This window comes from Callospermophilus lateralis, chromosome 14 (assembly GCF_048772815.1).
Source record: "Callospermophilus lateralis isolate mCalLat2 chromosome 14, mCalLat2.hap1, whole genome shotgun sequence".
NCBI classification, from domain to species: domain Eukaryota; kingdom Metazoa; phylum Chordata; class Mammalia; order Rodentia; family Sciuridae; genus Callospermophilus; species Callospermophilus lateralis.
Window position 1 is genome coordinate 13789411 of NC_135318.1, and position 20848 is coordinate 13810258.

A 20848-nucleotide genomic window follows, 5' to 3' on the forward strand; every position below is an offset into this window, starting at 1 on the left:
AAGCAGACCCTTCCCAGAGCCTCCAGATAAAAACTCAACCCAGACGACGCTGATTTCGGCCTTGGGACGGCCTGAACAGGAACCCAGGCATGCCATGTAGTCTTCTGCCTACAGAAATGCAAGTCAATAAGTGGGTATGAAGTTGCTAAATGTGTGGTCGTTTGTTACACATCAGTAGAACACTAACACAGATCGTTTGGGTTAGCTTTTTGTCGTGTGACCAAAAGAACAACTTAGAAGAGAAAGTTTACCATGGCTCACGGTTGGTTTCTGAAGTTCCATCCGTGTTTGGTCCACTCTGTATCTCTGGGCCTGAGGTGAGGCAGGTCATCATGGTGGAAGGGTGTAGCAGAAGAAAGAAGCCCAGGACACTACAGCCAGGAAGCATAGAGACAGTTGCTCTCACCAGGGACAAAACATAGACCCCAAAGACGTACCATGCAGTAACCTAACTCCTCCAGGACAGAGTTCCTGCCAGTGACCACCCAGTTAGTCCATATCAGTGGATTAATCCACTGATCAGCTTACAGCTCTCCTAATTCAATCTTTTCACTTTTGAACATTCTCGCACAGTCTCACACATGAGCTTTTGGGAGACACCTCGTATCTAAACCATAACGCACGATGATGCATTCACATTAAATATTTCATAGTGATCAAATATACTTTCCCTAGAGTACAAGAAAATTGGCTATTGTTTATGATATAATAGTTTTTTTAAAAAGGAAAATTGTATGATTGAAGTCTTATTTAATATGTATACACAGAAGAAAGAGTACATGGAAATATATCAGAATGGCATCAGAGCTAATATCTGGTGAAAGGACTGAGTATTTTAAATTTCTCCCTCATATTTTTCTGATCCAATTTCTCCAAAATGAAGGCATATTACTCTAACAAGCAGAAATAAAATCAGCAATACTTAAACAACTGCCAAGAACAAAGCATCTGGTTTTGAAGGGCTGCTAAAGTATTCCAGCTAGTTTATCAATAAGATGGAAAAGAACTCTTACACAGCATTTTTATACTAGAATTATGAATTAAACTCTGTTAGGGAATAAAAATACACAAACACAAGTCAAACACAATAGGACTGCTGTGCTTTTCTGATCACATGAGGGCCCGTCCCAGATGTGACATCAATTCTGAAGCCTGAGTCTGCCCCACTTGGCAGCCTTGCAAGTCCAGTTGGTCTCTGCTTCTGAGGGGAACTTTGGAAGCGCCACAATATTCGCCTTCACTGTTAATCCTGCTAATACACTCGCAATCTCCTTGACAGGCTGCCCATCACAGCCCTGTGTCAGGGCGCGCAGCCTTGGGAGGTGGCTGTGACGAGGGGATTACTGAGAGGACGCTGGGGGACACAGCAGCCCTCCCTCCACTGCATTCTGACCGGCTTTGTAGATAGGCCACATACCACGGAGGGCACCTGGCAGAGGCTGGTCTTCAGACCCCTTGGCACAGAGATATCAGAGGGACAAGTTCAACTATCCTCAGGGACAGCCAGGCCACTCCGAATATTGCTCATCAATAAAAGAGAATAGAATCATGGCATTTGCAGGTAAATGGATGGAGTTGGAGAAGATAATGCTAAGTGAAGTCAGCCAATCCCAAAAATACAAATGCCGAATATTTTCTCTGATATAAGGAGGCTGATTCATAGTGGGGTAGGGAAGGGGAGCATGGGAGGAATAAAGGAACTCTAGATAGGACAGAGGGGTGGGAGGGGAAGGGAGTGGGCAGGGGGTTAGCAATGATGGTGGAATGTGATGATCATTATTATCCAAAATACAGGTATGAAGACATGAATTGGTGTCAACATTCTTTATATACAAACAGAGATATGAAAAATTGTGCTCTATATGTGTAATAAGAATGGTAATACATTCCACTGTCATGTATTTAAAAAATAAAATCAAATATTAAAAAAATAATAAAGTTGAAGGAGAAATTCATAGCGATGAGGACCTGGGATTATTCCTTAATAGCAAAGACCCTTGCCCTCTGGAGGCGCTAGTCGCTAGAGCAAATGAGAAAAGATTTCCTGCCTCTAGGCATGAGTCATCATAAGGTACCTCTCCTCCTCCTTTTCCTCTGACCACCAGGTTCCTGGTGAGTGGTTGACACTTCATAAAAGCCGTCTTCACAGGCTTGTTTTCATTGAATTAGCAGGAATGCTCGGTTGGCTCTCTAAATTTTCAGGAATATCATTTGTAATGCCTCATTTTAAATACAAGGTAAGATGGAAAGCAAAAGGCATGGCCTTCATGCTAGCAGATTATAGTTATTTAAAAAAAAAAAAAAAAAAAAAAAAAGGCAGTACAGGGTTCATCCCAGAGCAATTTACTGTCAATTTGTGCAAACATATACTTCCTTCTGAAAATGTCCTCCCCATCTTAAAAAAAAAAAAAAAAAAAAAAAATGAGAATACTATTTGTAGTTATACTGCTCAGAATGATTTATACTTCAAAGAAGCAAATCAATATTACACATATAAAGAATACTTTTAGACACTGCTTTCCATGTTGCCTGCCAGTCAAAAGGATGTCTCAGAACCAGTTGTGAGATGACCTTGATATCCATAGCTAAAGTCCACATAGTTGTTACCTGGCTTAGATTCACTCCCTCATTTCAATCTGCGGAGTTAGTTCCTTGCCACATCTAAGAACCAGTGCAGAGATGGTGTTGGAACTCGGGGTGTTGGAACTCACGAGGTGTTGGAACTCCTTGTCTCATAAGGATGGTCTTAAGCAAAAATTCCCATTTTAATACCGAGTGTGGTTGATGTGTCCACTACAGGAACATCATGTGTCCACTACAAGGCTCTCTTCCTTGAAAGTGAGTTTTACTTCATTTGCCTCTCTAGAAACAGATATTTATAATTCAAAGCTCTAGGTAATTATTTTGAAATTTTTGTTTTGTCAGTGTTCTTACTTTAAAAACAGTTGGTTGGCTTTCATTGTGCTTCTGAAGCAAGTTAGAAAATTCATAAGCATGAGATTGATTTACTAATTATAGCTATTTTAATCTTCGTCTGTCTACGACACCATTCTCTCAACCATGTGCAAGACTTCTTTCTGCCTGAATCTATGTGGGTGATATAGCTAATCCCAGGATACCCAAAGAATCACAGTACCCAGGAGAGAAATATATATTTTTTTCTCACTCATAACAATCTAGTCAATCTTGGAAATTAAGCCTGAGGTGTGTGTGTGGGGGGGTGGGGGGTGCTTTTAAACCTATTTCAAACTTTCTTTTTGCACTAAGACTTTTTTTCAGTTTTACTTGTTGTTGTTATTGTTGTTTTTAATTAAACATGACAGTAGAATGTATTTTGGCAAATTATATATACACAGAGTGTAACTCATTCTATTTAGGATCCCACTCTTGGATTGTACATGATACAGAGTTACCCTGGTCGTGTATCCAAATATAAGGATAGGAAAGTTATCACCAGTTAATTCTACCTAGTCTTTCCTATTCCCTCCCCACCCCTTTCCTTAGTCTCTCTTTGTCTAATCCAATGGACTTCTATTCTTCCCCTGCCCACCTCCTTTGTTTGGGTTAACATCCACATATCAGAGAGAACATTCAGCCTTTGGTTTGTTGGGGAAAAAAAAAAATCTTAAAACACAGAAGAAACATCAGGAAGGAAGAAAGACCAGCAGAGAAAGCAAAATCATTCTTAGATATACTAATCTTTCCCTGACTTCCTGAATTATATACATTATTTTTGATGGTTGAAGCAAAAAGGATAGCATTGAATAGAAGATATAATCTGCAGAGTTAGTTCCTTGCCACATCTAAGAACCTGTGCAGTGTGGGTCTCAATGTATGCAGAAAAAAAGATTTAAGATAATTACTTCATACACAGGGAGAATAAAAGAACTCAAGGTTTCTATACTCAAACTGGTGAAATGCTGACACCAGAAGATCTTTGTGGTGGTTACAGGAACCTGTGTTTGTGATAAAATAGCAAAAAACAATATATGCACTTTGTACAAATAGTTTCCTGGTTATGCTATAGTATTATTATGCAAGACTTAAGCTGCTATGGTTTGAATATGGAAGTACTCAACAAGGCTCCATATCTAAAGGCTTGGCCCCAAATGGCAGTATTGGGAGGTGCTGTGGACCTTTAAGAGGTGGGGCTTAGTAGGAGGTCCTTAGGTTATGGAGGGTGGTGCCCAAAAGGGATTATGGGATCCTGGTCCTTCTTCCCTTTCTTCTTCCCTGTTGGAAATATGAACAATCATCCCAACATCATTTCTTGCCATTACCATCAACTGCCTTCATCAGAACTGTGAACCAAAATAAATCTCTCATTACTTCATAAGCAACCTGTGGCAGGTATTTTGCTGTAGTAATTAAAAAAAAATTCAAAAGGTTGGTAAATTTGAATGTAGATGAAATATTTGATCATAAAAATATTGCTATTTCACTCCAGTGTGATAATAATGTAAAATAACACCTTTATTTCTGAAATATGTGTGTCTCTTTGTCTGTTTTATATTGCTATAACAAAATATTTAAAGCTGGGTACTTAATGAAGAAAGGAAGTTTATTTAGCTGACAGTTTTGGAGATGAAAGTCCAAGATAAGGTGTCCTCATTCAGTATATCTAAAATGGTTTTCTGCAGTTCAGGGAGAATGATTTGATGTGTTGAAATCAAGGAACATGCCAGGCAGTGGCGCACATCTGTAATTCCAGCTGCTCAGGAGGCTGAGGTGAGAAGATCCTGAGCTCAAAGCCAGCCTAAGCAACTTACTGGGGTCCTAAGCAACTCAGTGAGATTGTCTCTAAGTCAAATATTAAAAAAAAAATAATAAAGGCTGGGGATGTGGCTCAGTGGTTGAGTGTCTCTGGGTTCAATCCCCTGTACCAAAAAAACCCAAAAACCAACCAAACAAGGAACATCAGTCCAAAGGCTCATCGTCTATAGAGCTGTGCAGACTGAAGCTCTCAACCTTGTTTTCTTAAAGCCAGCCTGTCTTGGTCCCCAATGTGGAAGTATTGGCAGGTGGTACCTTTGAGAGGTATTTGGGTCTATTAAGAGGAATTAATGCTTTCCTCACAGGAGTGAGTTCACACTATCCTGGGACTGGCTAGGTTACTGCAAGAATGAGTGGTTATGATATAAGCTTGGCTTCCTTGCTTCTTTCTTGCTTCCTCTTTCAATGTGTGTCCCTTCCACATGACCCCTCCCTGTGATGCTATCCACCATGAGCCCCCTCATGGAAATTTAATGCTGTGCTGTGTCCCCAGACCTCCAGAACTATGAGCTTAATAAACTTTTATCTACTTAAAAAAAAAAAAAAAAAGATAAGGTGTCCTCATCTGTTCAACTATGGTAGGGGCCTCCTTGGCTGAATTACAACATAGCAGAGAAGCAAGAAAGAAACCAGCCTGTGCAGAAAGGAGGGATTTGAAGTTAGTTATTCTACCAACCACTCTTCTCAGGAACTACCAGGATTCCACAAGAACTGCACTAATTCCTTCTCAGAGTGGTACCCCCAATGCCTGACTATGTTCTACCTCTCCAAGTTTCCACCACCTCAACACCATCATCCTGGAGATCCTGCTTCTAGCACATATACCATTGGGAGACAAACCATATCTAAACCATAGTGTGTGTGCTAAAGCATTTATAGGTGAAATATAATGAGGCCCGTAACTTTCAAATAGTTCAGAGAGAAGACCAAATTTTACAGAATAATGTTGATTATTACTCTATGAGTAAGATCTGAAGGAGTTCCTGGTACTAAACCTTCAATTATTCTCTATGTTTGTACAATTCCCCTTTTGGAGAAAAAAAAAAAAAAAAGGAAGGATGGCTTGAGAGATGGGTATGTGATAAAGCAAGTATAGCAAAAAAATTAATTGTGAAATATAGGTGGTGGGTCATTGGGTAGTAGTATAAAGTTCTTTCAATCTTTCTGTATGTTTGGAAATATTTAGTGGGAATATTGGGGTAGGGGACACTGGAGGAACCTATCACAACCCAGAGTCCTCTTCTAACATTTCCAATCCTCCTTGGCTCAGTTAAATACATACTTAAGACAATTAAAATAAAAATCAGCCTTTGCTAGGGATAACAGCTTGCCTGGCTTCCTAGCTGGATAAGCCCTACCACTACTTCACATTGTTCCCATAGTGATGATGCTCCAGCCACTGCAACTGTCCCAACCAAAACACTAAGGAGTCCCTACGAGTACTGTGGGTCATCAAGAAGAGACAAATCTGAGCTTGGTTGTGTTGACCTCGTGAATATTCTCCTTTTCCCTGCAGCTATGTGAAATATAAAAGATTAATGCCCCTTAGGCAAGCAGCCAAAACCAAGGAGTATTTAAAGAGTCAGGGAATTTGGAGTAACAAATAACTAGGGACCTTTTTAGGTGTTAAGTATATTCATTGTATTATTAAGGAGTCCAAGTGATATATCATTACTGAACTTGAAACCCTAAGCTAAGTAAATATGTTAAACATTTAAGAGCAATCACTCAAGAAATTGAGCTAAAACTAATCATTTTAATCAAAAGTCAAGAGTAGGGCATCAAAAGTTTTTCAAAACTTGAAATGTAAAATGGGATTATAGAAGTTAAACTGTAGAAAATATAAGTTAAACTGTAGAAAATATAATATTCTATTATATACATATAATAGAAAAATATACATTATCACAATAAATGTAAATAGGTTAAATAGTTATATATGCATATGAGTGTACTGACTAAAGTATCAAAGTTAGGAATTAACAAAGAAATTTTAAAAAAGGAAAACTAGAAGATATAAGTCTTATAACTGAAGAGATGGCTCTTATGAACACATGAACTTCTCTTAACAGTTATTAAAAACTCTCTAGTATCCACAATTATCTCAGGGTATCCCTGCTCAAATGTTTCAGTGTTGACCAATCTCTCCAATGACAAGGACATCCAGACGGTTCCTAATAGCTCCAGCACCACCCTTGCCTACCATAGACCTGGAAAAGGTGCTATAGATGCTTCAACATACTGAAGCAATTAACTGCACAACGACAGACATTCAGCCCTCAACATAGGTTAATAAGAAGCGGACCATCTTCCAAGTAAATTTCATTATTAAAGGCAAGTCAGCTTTTTTTCACTGTGAACAAACCAAGAACAACTTAGAGGAAGGAAAGGTTTCTTTTAGCTCACAGTTTCGGAGATGTCAGTTCGTGGTCAGACTGCAGAAACATCATGGCAGAAGGGGACTGCAGAGGAAAGCTGCTGAGTTCTCAGAAGCTGGAGAACAGAGAGAGAAAACAAAGGAAGGGACCAAGACAGGTATAGTCCCCAAGGCCATGCCCCCAGTGACTTACCTCCCCCGACCCTGCTCCACCTGCCTAGAGCTCATAATATTTCAGTTATTCATGAATGAATCCAGCAACTATATTAATTCACTAATGAGGTCAGAGTCCTAATCTTTGCTTAAAAGCCCCACCTCTGAACCTCGCTGCACTGAGAATCATGCTTTCAACACATGAGCTTGGGGGGATATTCAATATATAAACCATAAGAAGAAGGTCCAAATGCTCTGAAAATTCCTATTCTCTCTCTTGTCACTTGAGAGGTAAATAATCTAGCCATTCCTAGACTATATCTACTGATTTTATTCCACATCCCTATACTTTCTCATCTCATGTCACCATGCTCCAAGTGGTGCCCACTCCTTCCAATGACAGAGAGCAATCCATCCCTTTTTATCATGACAAAAGCCCTTATCTTATCTCCCTAGTAAAAGAGCAATCAAACCAAACATTTAAAATGAATTAATTGAACTTTATACATCCCCAGAGATGGCCTAACTGCTAAGAGCAAGTTCAGTGTTTGGAAAAGAGAAACAAAAACACTCAAACCAACATCCATCACATCACTTTTCTCGGTTAATCCTTTATCCTCATTGCTGGAACTGGAACTAGCAATGGCCAGGAAAACTGTCCAAGAATGGCAGCAAATATCTAGGACTAGGGTGACTGTGTAGAGGAATGTTTTGAAAGTTGCTACCATGTAATAGGGTTGTGTGACCTTCTTTTTCTTAAGCTAGCATGCTCATGCACAAGGCAAAAAACAAACAAACAAAAAAAAAAAGGCAAACTCACAGAGGGTGTTTCACTCTGCAGGTGTGTCTTTGAGCACATACCTATATAAGCAGATATTTTGCATGCTTAGGCCCTTGCCCTGTGGCACACCTCAGTCTGCCTGAGGTTGGTTTTTACTCCCTGAACATATGTTGCAATCCAGTAATGAGTAATGGCTCTTATAGGCTTTGACTCCCTTCCTAACCAAACATAATATGCAAATTGATTAAGCCACTTGTCCCCACAAAACTGGAAAAGTTTTTCCAGAGGTTTCAGGACCACCAGTTGAGGTGGCCTTCTCCCATTCTCATCGCTTGTCAGGATCCCTGAGTTATGACAGTGAAGATGGAGAGGCTGGATTATAAGGCAGCACAGGCGGCAGGTACCGCAGGATGCTGAGAGAAGCATTCTAATAATATATTTACATGATGTTTCACAAATGCCTACGACATTCCACCACACATCAAAGCGCACTTTTTGTTTCAAGTAATGAACATATTGACAGAATGTGTATGACTCTACATCAGCTGAATGAGGAAGAGCATTATTACAGGAAGAAAACCGGGGAACATTCCCAAAAGCTTTGTCTCCTGGTCCCTAGACTCGAAGAAAATACAGCTTCTAACTTTTCCTCTGCCACTGAGTTTGAATTCCAACGAAGTATTTCACGTCTGTCGTGCATTTTTCATCCGAAATAGATGCAAATTGGGCCTGTTTGGTTCTAAACAAAGTCGGATCGAATAGGTAGGAGACCAATGCTGTGCTTCCAAGTGTTCGGTGGGGCCGGAGGGGCCAAGACCTGTGTCTCAGCGACCCTAACATGCAGACCCCGCCTCTCCCTGCTGGCTCAGATCCCAAGGACTTCCCTCGGACTACTGCTGCGTGGGACTGCAGATGCCACCGTCTCAAGTCCAGGGTTTCCAGCCCGCGTTAACGCAAATCGACCCCCTCCGTCTGCATCTCTAGCGCTCACATAGACCAATGTCTGGATGCTGGATGCAGGCATTGGACCAGTGTTCCGTGGAGTTTGGGATCCCTAAAAGCAGAACGTGGAATTCGAAGGCGATTACCCAGGACCGCCGCAGAGCCCGAGCTCCTCCTGCAGCCACCGAACAGGCCAGTGAGTTCCTTCTGCGCCTGCGCGCTGAGCTTGCACTGTAGGCGGGGAGTCTGCCCCGGCAGGAGCCGGCCAAGGTGGGCGGGGCCGGCCAAGGTGGGCGGGGGCCGACCGAGGTGGGCGGGGCTGGCAGAGGTGGGCGGGGCCTGGCGAGGTGGGCGGGGCCCGGGTGGGCGGGGCGGCTGTGCAACTTCAACAGGTGCCAAAACTCGTTGCTGGTAGAGACCACTCTATGTCACTGGATTCAGCGGAGGGCGTGGCTGGCCACCGACATTCACTCAAGGCACCTGTCTGCTTTTCACGTCCGCGGATCCTGTTGGTGGGGACAAGACGATTCGTGGGTCTTATGAGGGCAGGATTCTCGAGGCGGGACTGGGAAGCCTGGATGTCGCGGCCCCGGGAAGGACATGTATGTGACGTCATAATGCTACGTAAATAGGTTACACTGTAGAAATGTGCCCTTGCGCTCTAGTCAGAGGTTTGTGTGACGCCACTGTGCCTGCTGGAGGAGGCTGTGACGTCACAGCGCCAACAGCGCCCTGGAAGTTGGGAAGGAGACGCCTTTGAGCCTGATAACAAGATAATAAAAGGCTTAGGGTATTACAGGTCCCACTTCCGCGGAGCTGAGGTGACCTCAGTATGATCCTCAGATCATACCAGGACGTCTTTCCCTTCCCCCTGTAAGCAATGAAGGAGGTACCTGGGAAAACTTCCCTTAGGGTGCCTCCAACCCCTACCTACATTCTGGAAGAAGGGACCAAAACTTGTTCTTTACCCAAGGCGCTCCTGGTCTCTTCACAGAGAGAACTCCAAGCTGCCCGCAGGGATTATCACTCCTCCTAATGTCCCTTGGGGAGATGATTCTTCAAGGCTGTGTATCTCCTCCGCCTCCTTCACATTAAAACCATAGGACAACTTTAGGATGGGCCCCAGCTGATTCCCAGCTGGCCAGCTCCACCAGCTTCTTTGCTCCTGAAACCCACCCCATCTCCTCTGGGCGCCCAGACAGACATTTGGATGCAAGAAGATTATTGTAGTGGGGAGTGGGGTCTTTCTAGGAGCACAGCATGGAGAGTTGTCACAGGCAAGAAAACCCAACTTGCTCTATTGAATTTTTTTGTTTGTTTGTTTTAATTTATATATGACAGTGGAATGCATTGAATGTGATTGTTTGTTTTAATTTATATATGACAGTGGAATGCATTGAATGTGATTATCATTATTATCCAAAGTACAGATATTGCATGTTTTTTGGACTCACACGGAATACCAGGGGTAAACTGCCCCAGCCACATCAGCTGGGAACTGCAGCCTCTAGGTGTCTGATGGCCCCCCAGCCACAGCCTGCCTTTAAACTGCATTTGCACAGCCAATGAATCACTGCAGGGGTCTACTCTGAGAAATGGTGGAGGATGATAGCAACCTTAGGTAGAGCAAGCAGAGGAGGACTTCTGAGTAGGCTGGGGATCTCTAGTTAGCACCCTGCCCCACTCCCCAACTCCTCTAAAATTTCTGCCCTGGGAATCCATTTCTTCCGAGGATGCACATAGGATACTGGAAATTTCTCCACAGTAAGGCCCAGGATAAGACCAGGTTTCACAGTGCTAGAGGTGAAGTGGGCCAGAAAGGAAAACATCCCAGGGCAAATTTCCCCATTTCAAAGCATTTATGATGTCCTGAGGCCTGGCTAGCTTCAGAGGCTCTTTGGCCCTGAGAAGAGGAGTGTTGAGGGTGGAGGGGGATGCAGGGGTAATCCCCAGGTAAGATGCTATACCAGAAAAGAGGCACAAGAGAGGGCTCCCTTTTCCCATGCCCTCAGAAGTGCCCACGGTGGTCCTTGGTGTCTCCGTGTGTATATACTTTAACAACTCACTTGTCTAGGAGCCACCATGGCCCTGCATAAGAGAAACTTTGTGGTCAATGCAGTTGGCCCTATCTCAAGCCATAACCAAGCACAGACCATCCCATGACCTGTGCTGGTTGACTCGGGCGCTGGACGCCCAAAACATACAGGCTAACTCTCCCTCCATGCACAACAGGTCCCAAGTCTCAGGAAAGGAATGTTCATCCTTGGACAGTCCTTGTGGACCCGGTGAAAGAGTGATTGAGCTCTTGTGTGAATAGTGGAGACCCCACAGGTCTGTTCTGGCCTGGCAACGCCCTTGCCCTCGGCCCTGGGACCAATCGAGAAGGTTGTGAGGGCTACACCAGGTACCTATGTGAATAGAGGACTGGGGTTGCCAAAGTTACTTTAGGCTGCGGGCCGGACACATGGGGTGCCTGGAGTCACGGGCCGCCCCTCCAGGCGTGTCCAGCAGGGGGCAGGGAGGATCACAACAAAAAAGGCAGGGCTATTCCGTGCGGTTTTGCAGTGACCACATTGCTAATTTAGGTTCCCGGATTAAGGAGTTCTATCCCGCACAGGGCCTGGGAGTGTTCCCAAAGAAAGTGGGAGGGGGCCGGCAGTGAAAGGCGGGAGCACTTTACCACCTGCAGCCCAGGCCCTTTTCGCAGTTCGCAGGGCCCTGTTGGAGGGAAGTGATGCAGGGAAGCGCAACTCAGTGGTCTCCGCGGCCGCGGCGGCGAGTGCTGAAGCCCATCAGGCAGCTCTTGCCTCGCGGAAGGCCGAGGGCGCCACCGCCTGCGTGCACCCGCGGTCAGGGCGCTGTACAAGCAGGCGCCCCGCCCCGCCTCTGAACAAGAGAGCTCCGAGTGACCTACCCTCCCTCTAACGGTGGGAAAACTAGACGTCCTGGGGGTGGTTCGACTTGTTGGGGGGGGGGGGAGACTCGGATTTCTCTTTCTAAACATCCCCAGCCTCCCAGGGCGCCCGCCCTCCCTCCCTATTGCTCAGACCGCTTTAAAACGGCAGAATATCTTCCCTGGTGTGGAGTCGCGATCCGAACAGGGTATAAACCCCATTGTGTAGCTGGGGGAGGGGCGGCGGGGAGAGAAGGATCATAAATAAGAGAAGGAGGGGAGGACGTAGTTTTGTGACTTTGGGGAGACAGCCTGCTGGGACCCAGAGAAACTGGGCGCAGCACTCATCTGAAGCTCTGTGAAAGCAGGTCTTTCCACTCCAAAGCATAAGCCAGAGGCCAGTAGGAAAGTTACTAGTTGGTGGTGGGGTGGGGTGAAGGGGAAGTTGGTATTCTGTCCCTTCAGCGAACACCAAACGACCCTGGCACTTGGAGATGCTGGGATTTCTCAGGGCCACGTGCGGCCTCCGACTCGGGTTCTTTTTAAACTCGCCGCTCTTGGGAAGTGAAGGGTGGAGACTGTGACCCCGACGCCGAAGCAGAGAATAGTAAGAAAATACAAAGTTGGGCAGAGGTAGACCAACACCCTAAAAACGGGTTTTCTCCCCGCATCCCCAGCCCCATCACCCCAAGACGACGAGGCGAGGGAAGTAGGACAGGTTGAAGTCAAGCAGAGAAACCTGATCCTCTCATAGAAAGGAGTGGTTTCCTGCGGTTCCAGAGGGAAATTACCCGTCCTGCGGTGCCTGTAAAATAACCGTTTATTTAATAGTTTAAAAAAAAAAAAAAAAACAACTCCAGTGATAAATGTCCGTTACCGATGGTCAGCATAAAGTGCCAGTCGCAATACAACGCCCGGCTCCTGGCCGGCTGCTCGCTCGCTGTGACGCGGCGGTGGAGCAAGGGAGCCGCGGCCGGGCTCCTCCCGACCCCGAGCGCGAGATCCCTGCCCGGCCATCCGAGTCCGGGAGCCCGCGGCCGGCTGCGCGGCAGCAGCGGGAGCCGGCGCTCCGGGCCCCGCGGTCCCTGGGGCCGGGCGGCTGAAGCAGATACACCGATTACACTTTTGCAGGCTCCCAGGATGGGGATGGGGACTGGAGGAGGCGTTAGAAGTTGCGGGCGCGCAGAACTTTTTTCCTCTCTCCTATCCGCAGTCAAGAGTTACAAGCTTATATGGTCAAAGGAAAAAAAAAAAAAAAAGAAAGAAAGAAAGAAAATGTATAAAATAACAATAGAAAAAGTAATACTTCTGGGAGAGGCGCCGCTGCGTCTCCACGGAGCTTTCGTTCTTATTTTAATGCAGTTTCCCTTCCGCCACGTGAGTACCGCCTTTTGGCCCAAAGTTAAGCCGCGTCCTGGGGGAGCCGCCCGGGCGGTCAGGGTCATGGCCCCGGGCAGGACTCTGTAGTGCCGCGTGTGCCGAGGACCCAGGGGACATTGTTGGGGTGGGGGGAAGTCCCAAGCGCCCCTCCCGCTGCCCGCCAGAGTCGCCTTCAGCTTCGGGTTCCTCCGGAGGAGGGGGCAGCGTGTCCAGGGTCCTGGTGGCCCAGAGGCTGTTTAGCATTTGATCTTGGAGGTTTTGAGCTCCTTCACCTGTGAGTGTAGCGTCTTGTGGACAGCGAGAGTCCTGGACTGGCAGAATCCCTTTCCACATTCTTGACATTTGAAAGGCTTCTCTTTGGAGTGAATGTATCTGAGGACAGAAACGACAATCAATCCTTGCAAAAGGATGCAATGTTATTGTAAACAGTTGTCCCAAGATCCCCTCCTATATTTATAAGGCACTTGCATTGTAGATGGGGAGGAGTGTGGGGTACCAAGTATGCAACTAGCATAATGCAGACTCTGGACAGAGCAAGGAGGTGACAGAGAACCTGGGCAACTTTGCTCCTTAAACAGGTCAAGGCAAACAGACCATCTGCCTTTCTGAGGAGGAAGGGCAGGCAGCAACCTTACAAGGCCTGATTCACCTAGAGGCCCATCAGGGAATTGGTTAACAGACCCTTCCTAGAGCTGCATTCTCCAAGACTGCCCACTGGTACATGTGGTTGATAATTAAAATTAAATAAAATTAAAAACAGTTTCCCAGGCTCACTAGTTGCACATTTCAAGTGTTCGGTTGTTTTGTCCATCATTGCAGGAACTTCACTATTGGACAACTCTGGGGATTGAGAAGGGGGCAGCAGCAACACTGCCAGTCTGGAGCTCCAATCTAGTCTTAGGTCCTATTCATACCCACATTTCCTCCCCAGGTGCTCCCAAACCTAATCCTGACCCTTCCAGCCTTGGTGAAATTCCCCGACCTATAGGCTTGAAGCCAGCAGGGGGTCCGTAGGGAGGAGGATGGTGAAACCCTAAGCAAGCTCTCTAGGGCCTCCCGCAGTGCCGCACCTGTGGTCTCTTAGGTGGTCTTGCCTCCGGAAGGCTTTGTGGCAGATGTCACAGGTGTAGGGCCGCTCATCCGTGTGCGTCCGCTCATGGATGAGTAGGTTATAGGACTTTGTGAAGTGGCGGCCACAAAACTTGCAGACGAATTCTTTCTTGGTCTTGGAAGGCAGGCGTCCCCTCGTGGGCTTCTTTTCTGGGGACAGCTTGGTCACATCCAGGAGGGCACCTAGCCCACCTGCGGGGGAGCCTGGGCCCTCCCCTCGGGCAAGTTTAGTGGGATCTTCTTGTGTGGCGGCCAGGGCCAGGTTGGCGAAATCAAAGCGAGGCTTGGTCTTGAGCGCTGGACCGCTGCCTCCAGCGGTGATCTCTGGCTTGGGCTGGATGACATGAGGGAACCAAGGAAAGGCCGGCAGCTGGAAGCGCGCGTCCACCAGGCTGGATACTGCACCCGGCACTTTGGAGAAAGAGGAGCGGGGCAAATGCATGGCTGGGTAACCTAGCGTCCACTGGTGCAAGTGCACAGCGTGCAGAGCACTGAAACCATACAGATTGGGCAAGTGGTCCGAGGGCACTGTGGGAAGGCCATTCACTGCCTGGAGGAAAGAGTAGTTGGTGAGCTGCAAGGATGGGTGGATGGGCACTGGGGCTGGCAAAGTTTTGCTGCCCATTGTGGTAGTTGCAGTGGTTCTCAATCTCGATCTGCAAAGAAAGGAAAAAAGAAGGGGAGGAGAGGGGGAAAAAAGTTCAGGGTAGGTTGCCTTCCTCCTGAAAACCAGCCCAGCCACACTTTCTCTGACTCACAGTGTAGAAGCTGGGAGTTTTAAGGTCCCACCCCCAACCCCCATTGCCCTCACCCAGAAGATGGGAAAGTAAGGTACAGGAGAGCCCTCTCCTTGAAAGACTTCCTGGTGTTAGGGCTCCCTCCAAATGGCCTTTGGCAGAGATACACACGTGATAAGAGGAACTAGTATGAAATTAAGTCTTTTGCAATACAACTAATTTTAAATAAGGACCAACTGCATACAGAACACCTTCTCTGAGGCACAAACCCAGAGCAACTGCAGGTAAAAACCTACATCCAGGGAAGCCAGGCCCTGCAAAGATAACAGAATTTGGAAGCAGACTTACACATTCAGGTGCAGATAAACATGAAAATGAACACTAACAGATAAACACAGATCCACAGGTTCTAATGCAAATGTGACAAGAATGTGCAAAAATAAACTGGGACAGTCAGTTTTATAGGACAACACTGGTCACAAAACACAGAGCCCATAACACATTCAAACACATACAGGGAATCACATCATACCCATGAAGAGCCTCCACAAACAGCAAGTATACACATAAAGACAAATGCACACATCTCCTGGTTTCTGCATATGAAGGTCTGACTGATCTTTGATTTGGTTTCCAGAAGCCGATGCTGTGTTACCTTCCTTCATCGAACCACAATTCGCTACCCTACCTTACAAGTAGGAGTGATACGTTGGGCAGCTCTCTTTTGGCAACTCCTTGCAGACCGAGTCCCTATTATAGTGCTTGGGGGTTGCCTTCATTTCAAAGAGAGTGCTGTGACCCACACATTCACTTATTCTATTAAACATCTGCAGTCACATAACCAGGAGACTCAAATGTCTTTTTTTTTTTTTCCTCAGAGGAAAAGGGAGCAGGGTCTTTGGATGCTAACAAATTTTATGTATATAAAGAACCCTGGGCAGGTGGGTATGTATATGGGCAAGAACACTGAAGTAAGGCTCCATTACTGTGGTCTGTATTCTATACTCTCCAGTTGGAAGGTTAGGATGCTTGAGCAACGCCACAGAGAAACCACAAGTGACCAAGATCTGTCATCTCCTGATCTCCTTTGTCAGGGTCTCCAACTTGCTTGGGAAGAAACCTTTAATCCTTGCCCCTCCCAAACACTCCTAATTAGGTTCTATCCCCTGGTGGGGGGAGGGGAGCCAAAAAGTAGCAGGGATCCACTCCTGGCTCCCAGCTTACTGGGAGCTACTCCAAAAAAAAAAAAAAAAAAAAAAAAAAAAAATCAATAACAGAGCCAGGTCACTAGGACCCTTTCACTTCTCCTCTTCTTAGGACCTCTCCTCTAACCCAGAGTAAAGTCCTTACCTGGGAGGTGCAGGCCACCACCTTGCTCCCTACGGCACAGCACACTCAGCCTTCCTAGGCCTGGCCAGCCCTCAAGTCCCAGTTCAAGGTCCAAGCCTTTTGCTTTAAAATTCTGGTCTTGTGCAGGGATGTGCACAAGACCAGAATTTTAAAGACAGACATGTTCTTGGAAGGTGTGAGAACAATCTTCAGAAAATCTTTCCCTCTAGAAGCTGACAGGAGGGTCACTGATTGTGTAGTGGGCTCTAAGGAAAGAGGTAGTGTCTAAATACCATGAGCCCCTAGAGAGTTGCCTACAGGAATTAAATTATCCATAGGATGAAAACCAAGTCTGATCACTGCCATTAATTCAGCTGCAGGGTAGAGGAGGCACATATCTGCAGCAATGAGACCTCAGAAGCAACAGCAATGGCCATGGTAGAGCTTCTGCAAGGGTCTTCTCTACTGCTCCCTGTCGCCAGTTCTGCCTTGGAAAAACCTAGTCCATCCCAAAACTCTGAAACAAGAACCAAGCAAAATAGGAACAGAGCTAAAGGAGAAGCTGGGACCGGTTCGTATGGGAAGTGGGAAGAGAAGACTGCCAACTTCAAAGGTCGCCTAGACTTAGGCAAGATGAGCACTCTTCGATTTGCTGTCACCTCTTCTTCCCCTCCAGGCACTAGAAATCAGATCCGTGTCTCCAGTCATCGGGAGCCCGCTGGGAGACCGGGAGGCCTGGGCTTGCTCCTCTCCAAGAGGCCTTAGCGGCAGGACTTGGAGCTGCACGCCGGCCCAAGCTTGGAGCTCAGGTGGGAGTCCCCACCAACCTCGCCTTGCCTTTCCTCACCTCCCTTCAAGGAGCAAAAAAGACCCAGCGGTCTTGGGGCTCCGTGGGGGGCCAGAGAGGGGGGATGCTGCCACCACAGCTCTTGGGAGCCAACCTTTCCGGGCTATCTGCCCAATCTTATTTCCCCCAACACTCCATTTATTTTCCTCGGCGGCCCGAGCAGTTTCTTATTTTCTGCAGCAGCATTCCGAGGCCAGGGCTCCCCAGGCTCCCGCCAATGACTTTCCGGCGGACGAAATTCGTTCGAAACGTGGCTCCCTTACACTAGTACCCAGAATGGGCGGGATGCACGATCTGGTTTCAGGCGGTCAGCTAGGAGAAAAACACAGTATCAACCTTGCTTCCCCAGCCAGAGAGGATGAGCGGGAAACCCGGCTTCTCCCGCTCTCGTTGTCCTAACCCCAAGACCCCAGTGCGAATGCTTTTGATCTTTTAACGCTAAACGAACACCTCTCCCCGAAGCCAGGCATTTACTCCACAAAGAGTCCGTGCCTCTGGCCTTGAGAAGCGGTAGCAAAGGTCTCGAGTAGCACAGTAAAGGCAATTCGCGCTCGGGTTCCTGCTCAGTTCAGGCACTCGCGTACCTCGCGCGGTGGAGCGCCAATTCCAGGTCTGCCGCAAGCCCTAAGCAGGGCATTAATGAAGTGTGCAGAGTCTATTAAAGTGGTTTATTCGGGGCTAATTGAGCGTGAGCGAGTTAACTGCTTGCATTAATAAGGATGGAGGGAACTACACGAGCTTGCGCCTGGAGGAGCCCAGCAGCAGCCCAAGATAATCATCCTCCACATTGCATCCCCAACTGGAATGGTGACAGGCGTCCGGACGCCCGAGGAGAGGTTGACCAACACCTGATACTTCGGTTACATTCTCCCCAGAAACAAGATCGATCGAAACTATTGGTGAGGCGTCCATCCTGCTGCACTGAAATGCCCGTTGCGTCTTCGGGGATCTATCTGCTCTCGGGTCTTAATGAAACTGCATTTACTTCCAGGAGCCTGGGAAGGTCCATCTATACACCAGTAGCTTCCCCTCTCGGCCAGCCCTTCTCTCCCCTAGGAGGCTGTGAACCCGGGAGACTAGCTTTGCACGTGGTTCTGTTCCTAAGAGTCAAGGTATAGCAATAAGTCTGGGTGAAATTTGTCGAATTATTGCAACAAAGAAACTCTTGAAGCTGGTTTGTTCTCCGGAGACCCACTCTGCTACTACCTAGGCTGCTGAAAAAGGACTGGATGTGGGTTTTCATTCTTATTAGACATTTCATGGGACAAATTAGTTCAGCAGGCATTTTCTCACTTCTGTCCCTCTCTCCTCAGGCTTTCACTTCTCTCCAGAAAGCTGGATTAGGGGACAGTCAGGGGAGCATAAGAATTCTTTTCTACCAATCCCCAGCCCCGAGACACTTGAACCTCCACAGTGTTTATGCTACTGCGGCATGCGGTCTCGAACTGAGAAGAAGGCCTGTGCCCCGCATGCCTGGGAAAGTCCATGCCTAACTGCACCTGGGCAATCGAGGGTTACGCTCCAGGCCTTAACACCATGGAGAAATCTACCGTATAGAGAGTCTTCCCAAGTCAGAGTTCCGGGGCGAAGCTGACTTCAGAAATGCAGCAGTGAGCACCAGGGTCTAGCCGGCCTGGAACCTGAGCAGAACTCGGTAAAAGTCAAACTAAAGCGCCACCAGGCTGGGATGTGCACCTGTCCCTGGAGTTGTGGACTGTGGCGATGGCTATCCACTCTCTCCTTCCCTTTCATCAACTAAGGCAAATCAGCCTGAGCTAGGATCGCGCCTGCCAAAGTTTGTGCCTGCTGAAGTCGCTCCGGTTTCTTAATGCGGGCCCACAGACTGACTTGCGAAGTCCGTGGGCACCTTGACCCGGATTCCGAGTAGCCCAGCGCGATTGGGGGCGATGACTGAGGCCCGCCCCCTTATTCTCCCGAGGTCAGAGGCCCAGGACCCTGCGTGCAAAGTCCCTGAGTCAGCACCCCCTACCCTGGGCTGCAGTCGCTCTCACTTTCACAAAGGTTCTACAGCTTTCGCTTGGCCAGAGGAGCTTCCTTCACGACAATGAGAGACACGGAGAGAGAGACAGGGACAGAGGCGGGGAGAGGGAGCAGGACCGCCGCGCTGTGACAAGGAACCCTGCAGTACTGCCTTCACTCGGGCTGCTGAGCCCCAGAGCCCAGGGCTGTAGTTACCTCGTTCCGCGGTGGTCCTGCTGCTGAGCGCGTCTCTGGGGCTCGCTGCGCGGGACCCGGGAAGCCACAGGAGCTGAAGCCCACAGACACGCCTGATGTTTTGGAGTCCTGACCCCTCTCCAGCCGCGGGGACTCGGAGCGCCCCACACGCGGGAGCGCTCAGCAGCCCGGGAGTCCTACCCGCCGGGGGATCGTGAGCCTCGCTCCGGGTTCCCTCGCTGGTTCTGAACCGAAGCTGCTGGGAACGTGCTGGGGAGAGGCCGAGCTCCGACTCACTCATCCCTTAGCACCGAGCCGCCTACTTATTTTAATCCACCACCCTCCCTCCTCCCCAGCCCCCCCGCCCCTTGCCTCAGGATTCCTCCCCTCCCTCCCCTGCCCCCCCAACCCTGCCTTGCGCCTGCGCACTGAGAGACAAAGTTTTGCTGACCCGGGCAGCCAACTTTGGCAGCGGCGCTCGCCGGGCCCCGCTTCTACCAAACCTGCGTCCCCTGCTCTCCGGTTCCACACGACCCTTTCTGCGTTTTTAGGACCACAAGGGCACACCCGGCGCGCTACAGGAAACAGCTCCCAGCAGATGAGAACCGGCTGGAACCGCGCGTTTCTTCAAGCGCTCCTAGGGCACAGCTGGTGCCCTGGAAGGTGGCAGAGGCGGGTGGGGAGGAGCTCTGTGTACCGCGATGCCGGCCCCGCAGCTTAGGCTCCAGAGCGCTTTGTAGGCTACCAGAGTTGCCCCTCCTGCCAGAATCGCTTTCAGACGCGGAAGACCCCGCGCGTGGAGCAGCTCCTGCACACCCAAGCGTACTCGAGTCCAGGGCGATAACCCAGGCAGCATTAGCTACTTCCTGGTGCTCGTGGGCCAGGATTACTAACTCCAGCAAGCTGAAACATTTGAATGCCTAAATCTGACCCCAGGTCCTGGGCTGAGGAGTTCAGTAGAAAGACCAGAGGTAGATCATTGGGGAAGGAGATCAGGAGTTATTTTCCTGGAACCCAGAACTCTCTGGGATTCCGCCTCTAAGCACAGTCGCACACTCTAATCACATATTTGTTTCAGGATGGATGAGACTTTGGAGAGCTGCACAGGCATACAAGCCAAGCTCCGAAGTTGTCAACCCCAAGGCCTCTGTCAAAGAACTGGTTCCGATGGAATCTGAAATCTAAAAGGCTCTGGTGAAGAAAAATTCTGTCTTCACTGCCTAGGCCTTATGGAAGGTACCAGAACTGTCTTGACTGCTTAGCTTCTAGAAGCTACCTTCAGCTGACCCCAGCCTTGACCCTCCTATCTGCCACCTGTCTGGAACACCTTGCCTGGGTTTCCTACAAGAGG

At 48.0% G+C, this 20848-nt stretch overlaps 1 protein-coding gene and 1 long non-coding RNA gene across 2 annotated transcripts; both read right to left on the reverse strand.

The window, feature by feature from the left end:
* Positions 1 to 267: 267 nt before the first annotated feature.
* Positions 268 to 9223, reverse strand: LOC143379931 (uncharacterized). The gene is made up of 3 exons (XR_013088582.1): positions 9173 to 9223; positions 7180 to 7266; positions 268 to 371 (listed from the first exon to the last, which is right to left on the reverse strand). It is a non-coding gene; the product is annotated as an uncharacterized LOC143379931 (long non-coding RNA).
* Positions 9224 to 12733: 3510 nt separating this feature from the next.
* On the reverse strand, positions 12734 to 19794 carry Osr1 (odd-skipped related transcription factor 1). The gene is made up of 3 exons (XM_076833351.2): positions 19519 to 19794; positions 14370 to 15065; positions 12734 to 13671 (listed from the first exon to the last, which is right to left on the reverse strand). The coding sequence occupies exons 2-3, from the start codon at positions 15032 to 15034 to the stop codon at positions 13536 to 13538; spliced, it is 801 nt and encodes a 266-aa protein (XP_076689466.1). The 5' UTR covers positions 15035 to 15065; positions 19519 to 19794; the 3' UTR covers positions 12734 to 13535.
* Positions 19795 to 20848: the final 1054 nt, after the last annotated feature.

What these genes read in the sequence shown, in the direction of transcription:
- Osr1 (XM_076833351.2), bottom strand. Translation starts at nt 15,034, where the DNA reads ATGGGCAGCAAAACTTTGCCAGCCCCAGTGCCCATCCACCCATCCTTG. An exon ending in GACCACCTAAGAGACCACAG is followed by an intron (nt 13,672 to 14,369) that starts GTGCGGCACTGC and finishes TTCTGTCCTCAG; the next exon opens with ATACATTCACTCCAAAGAGA.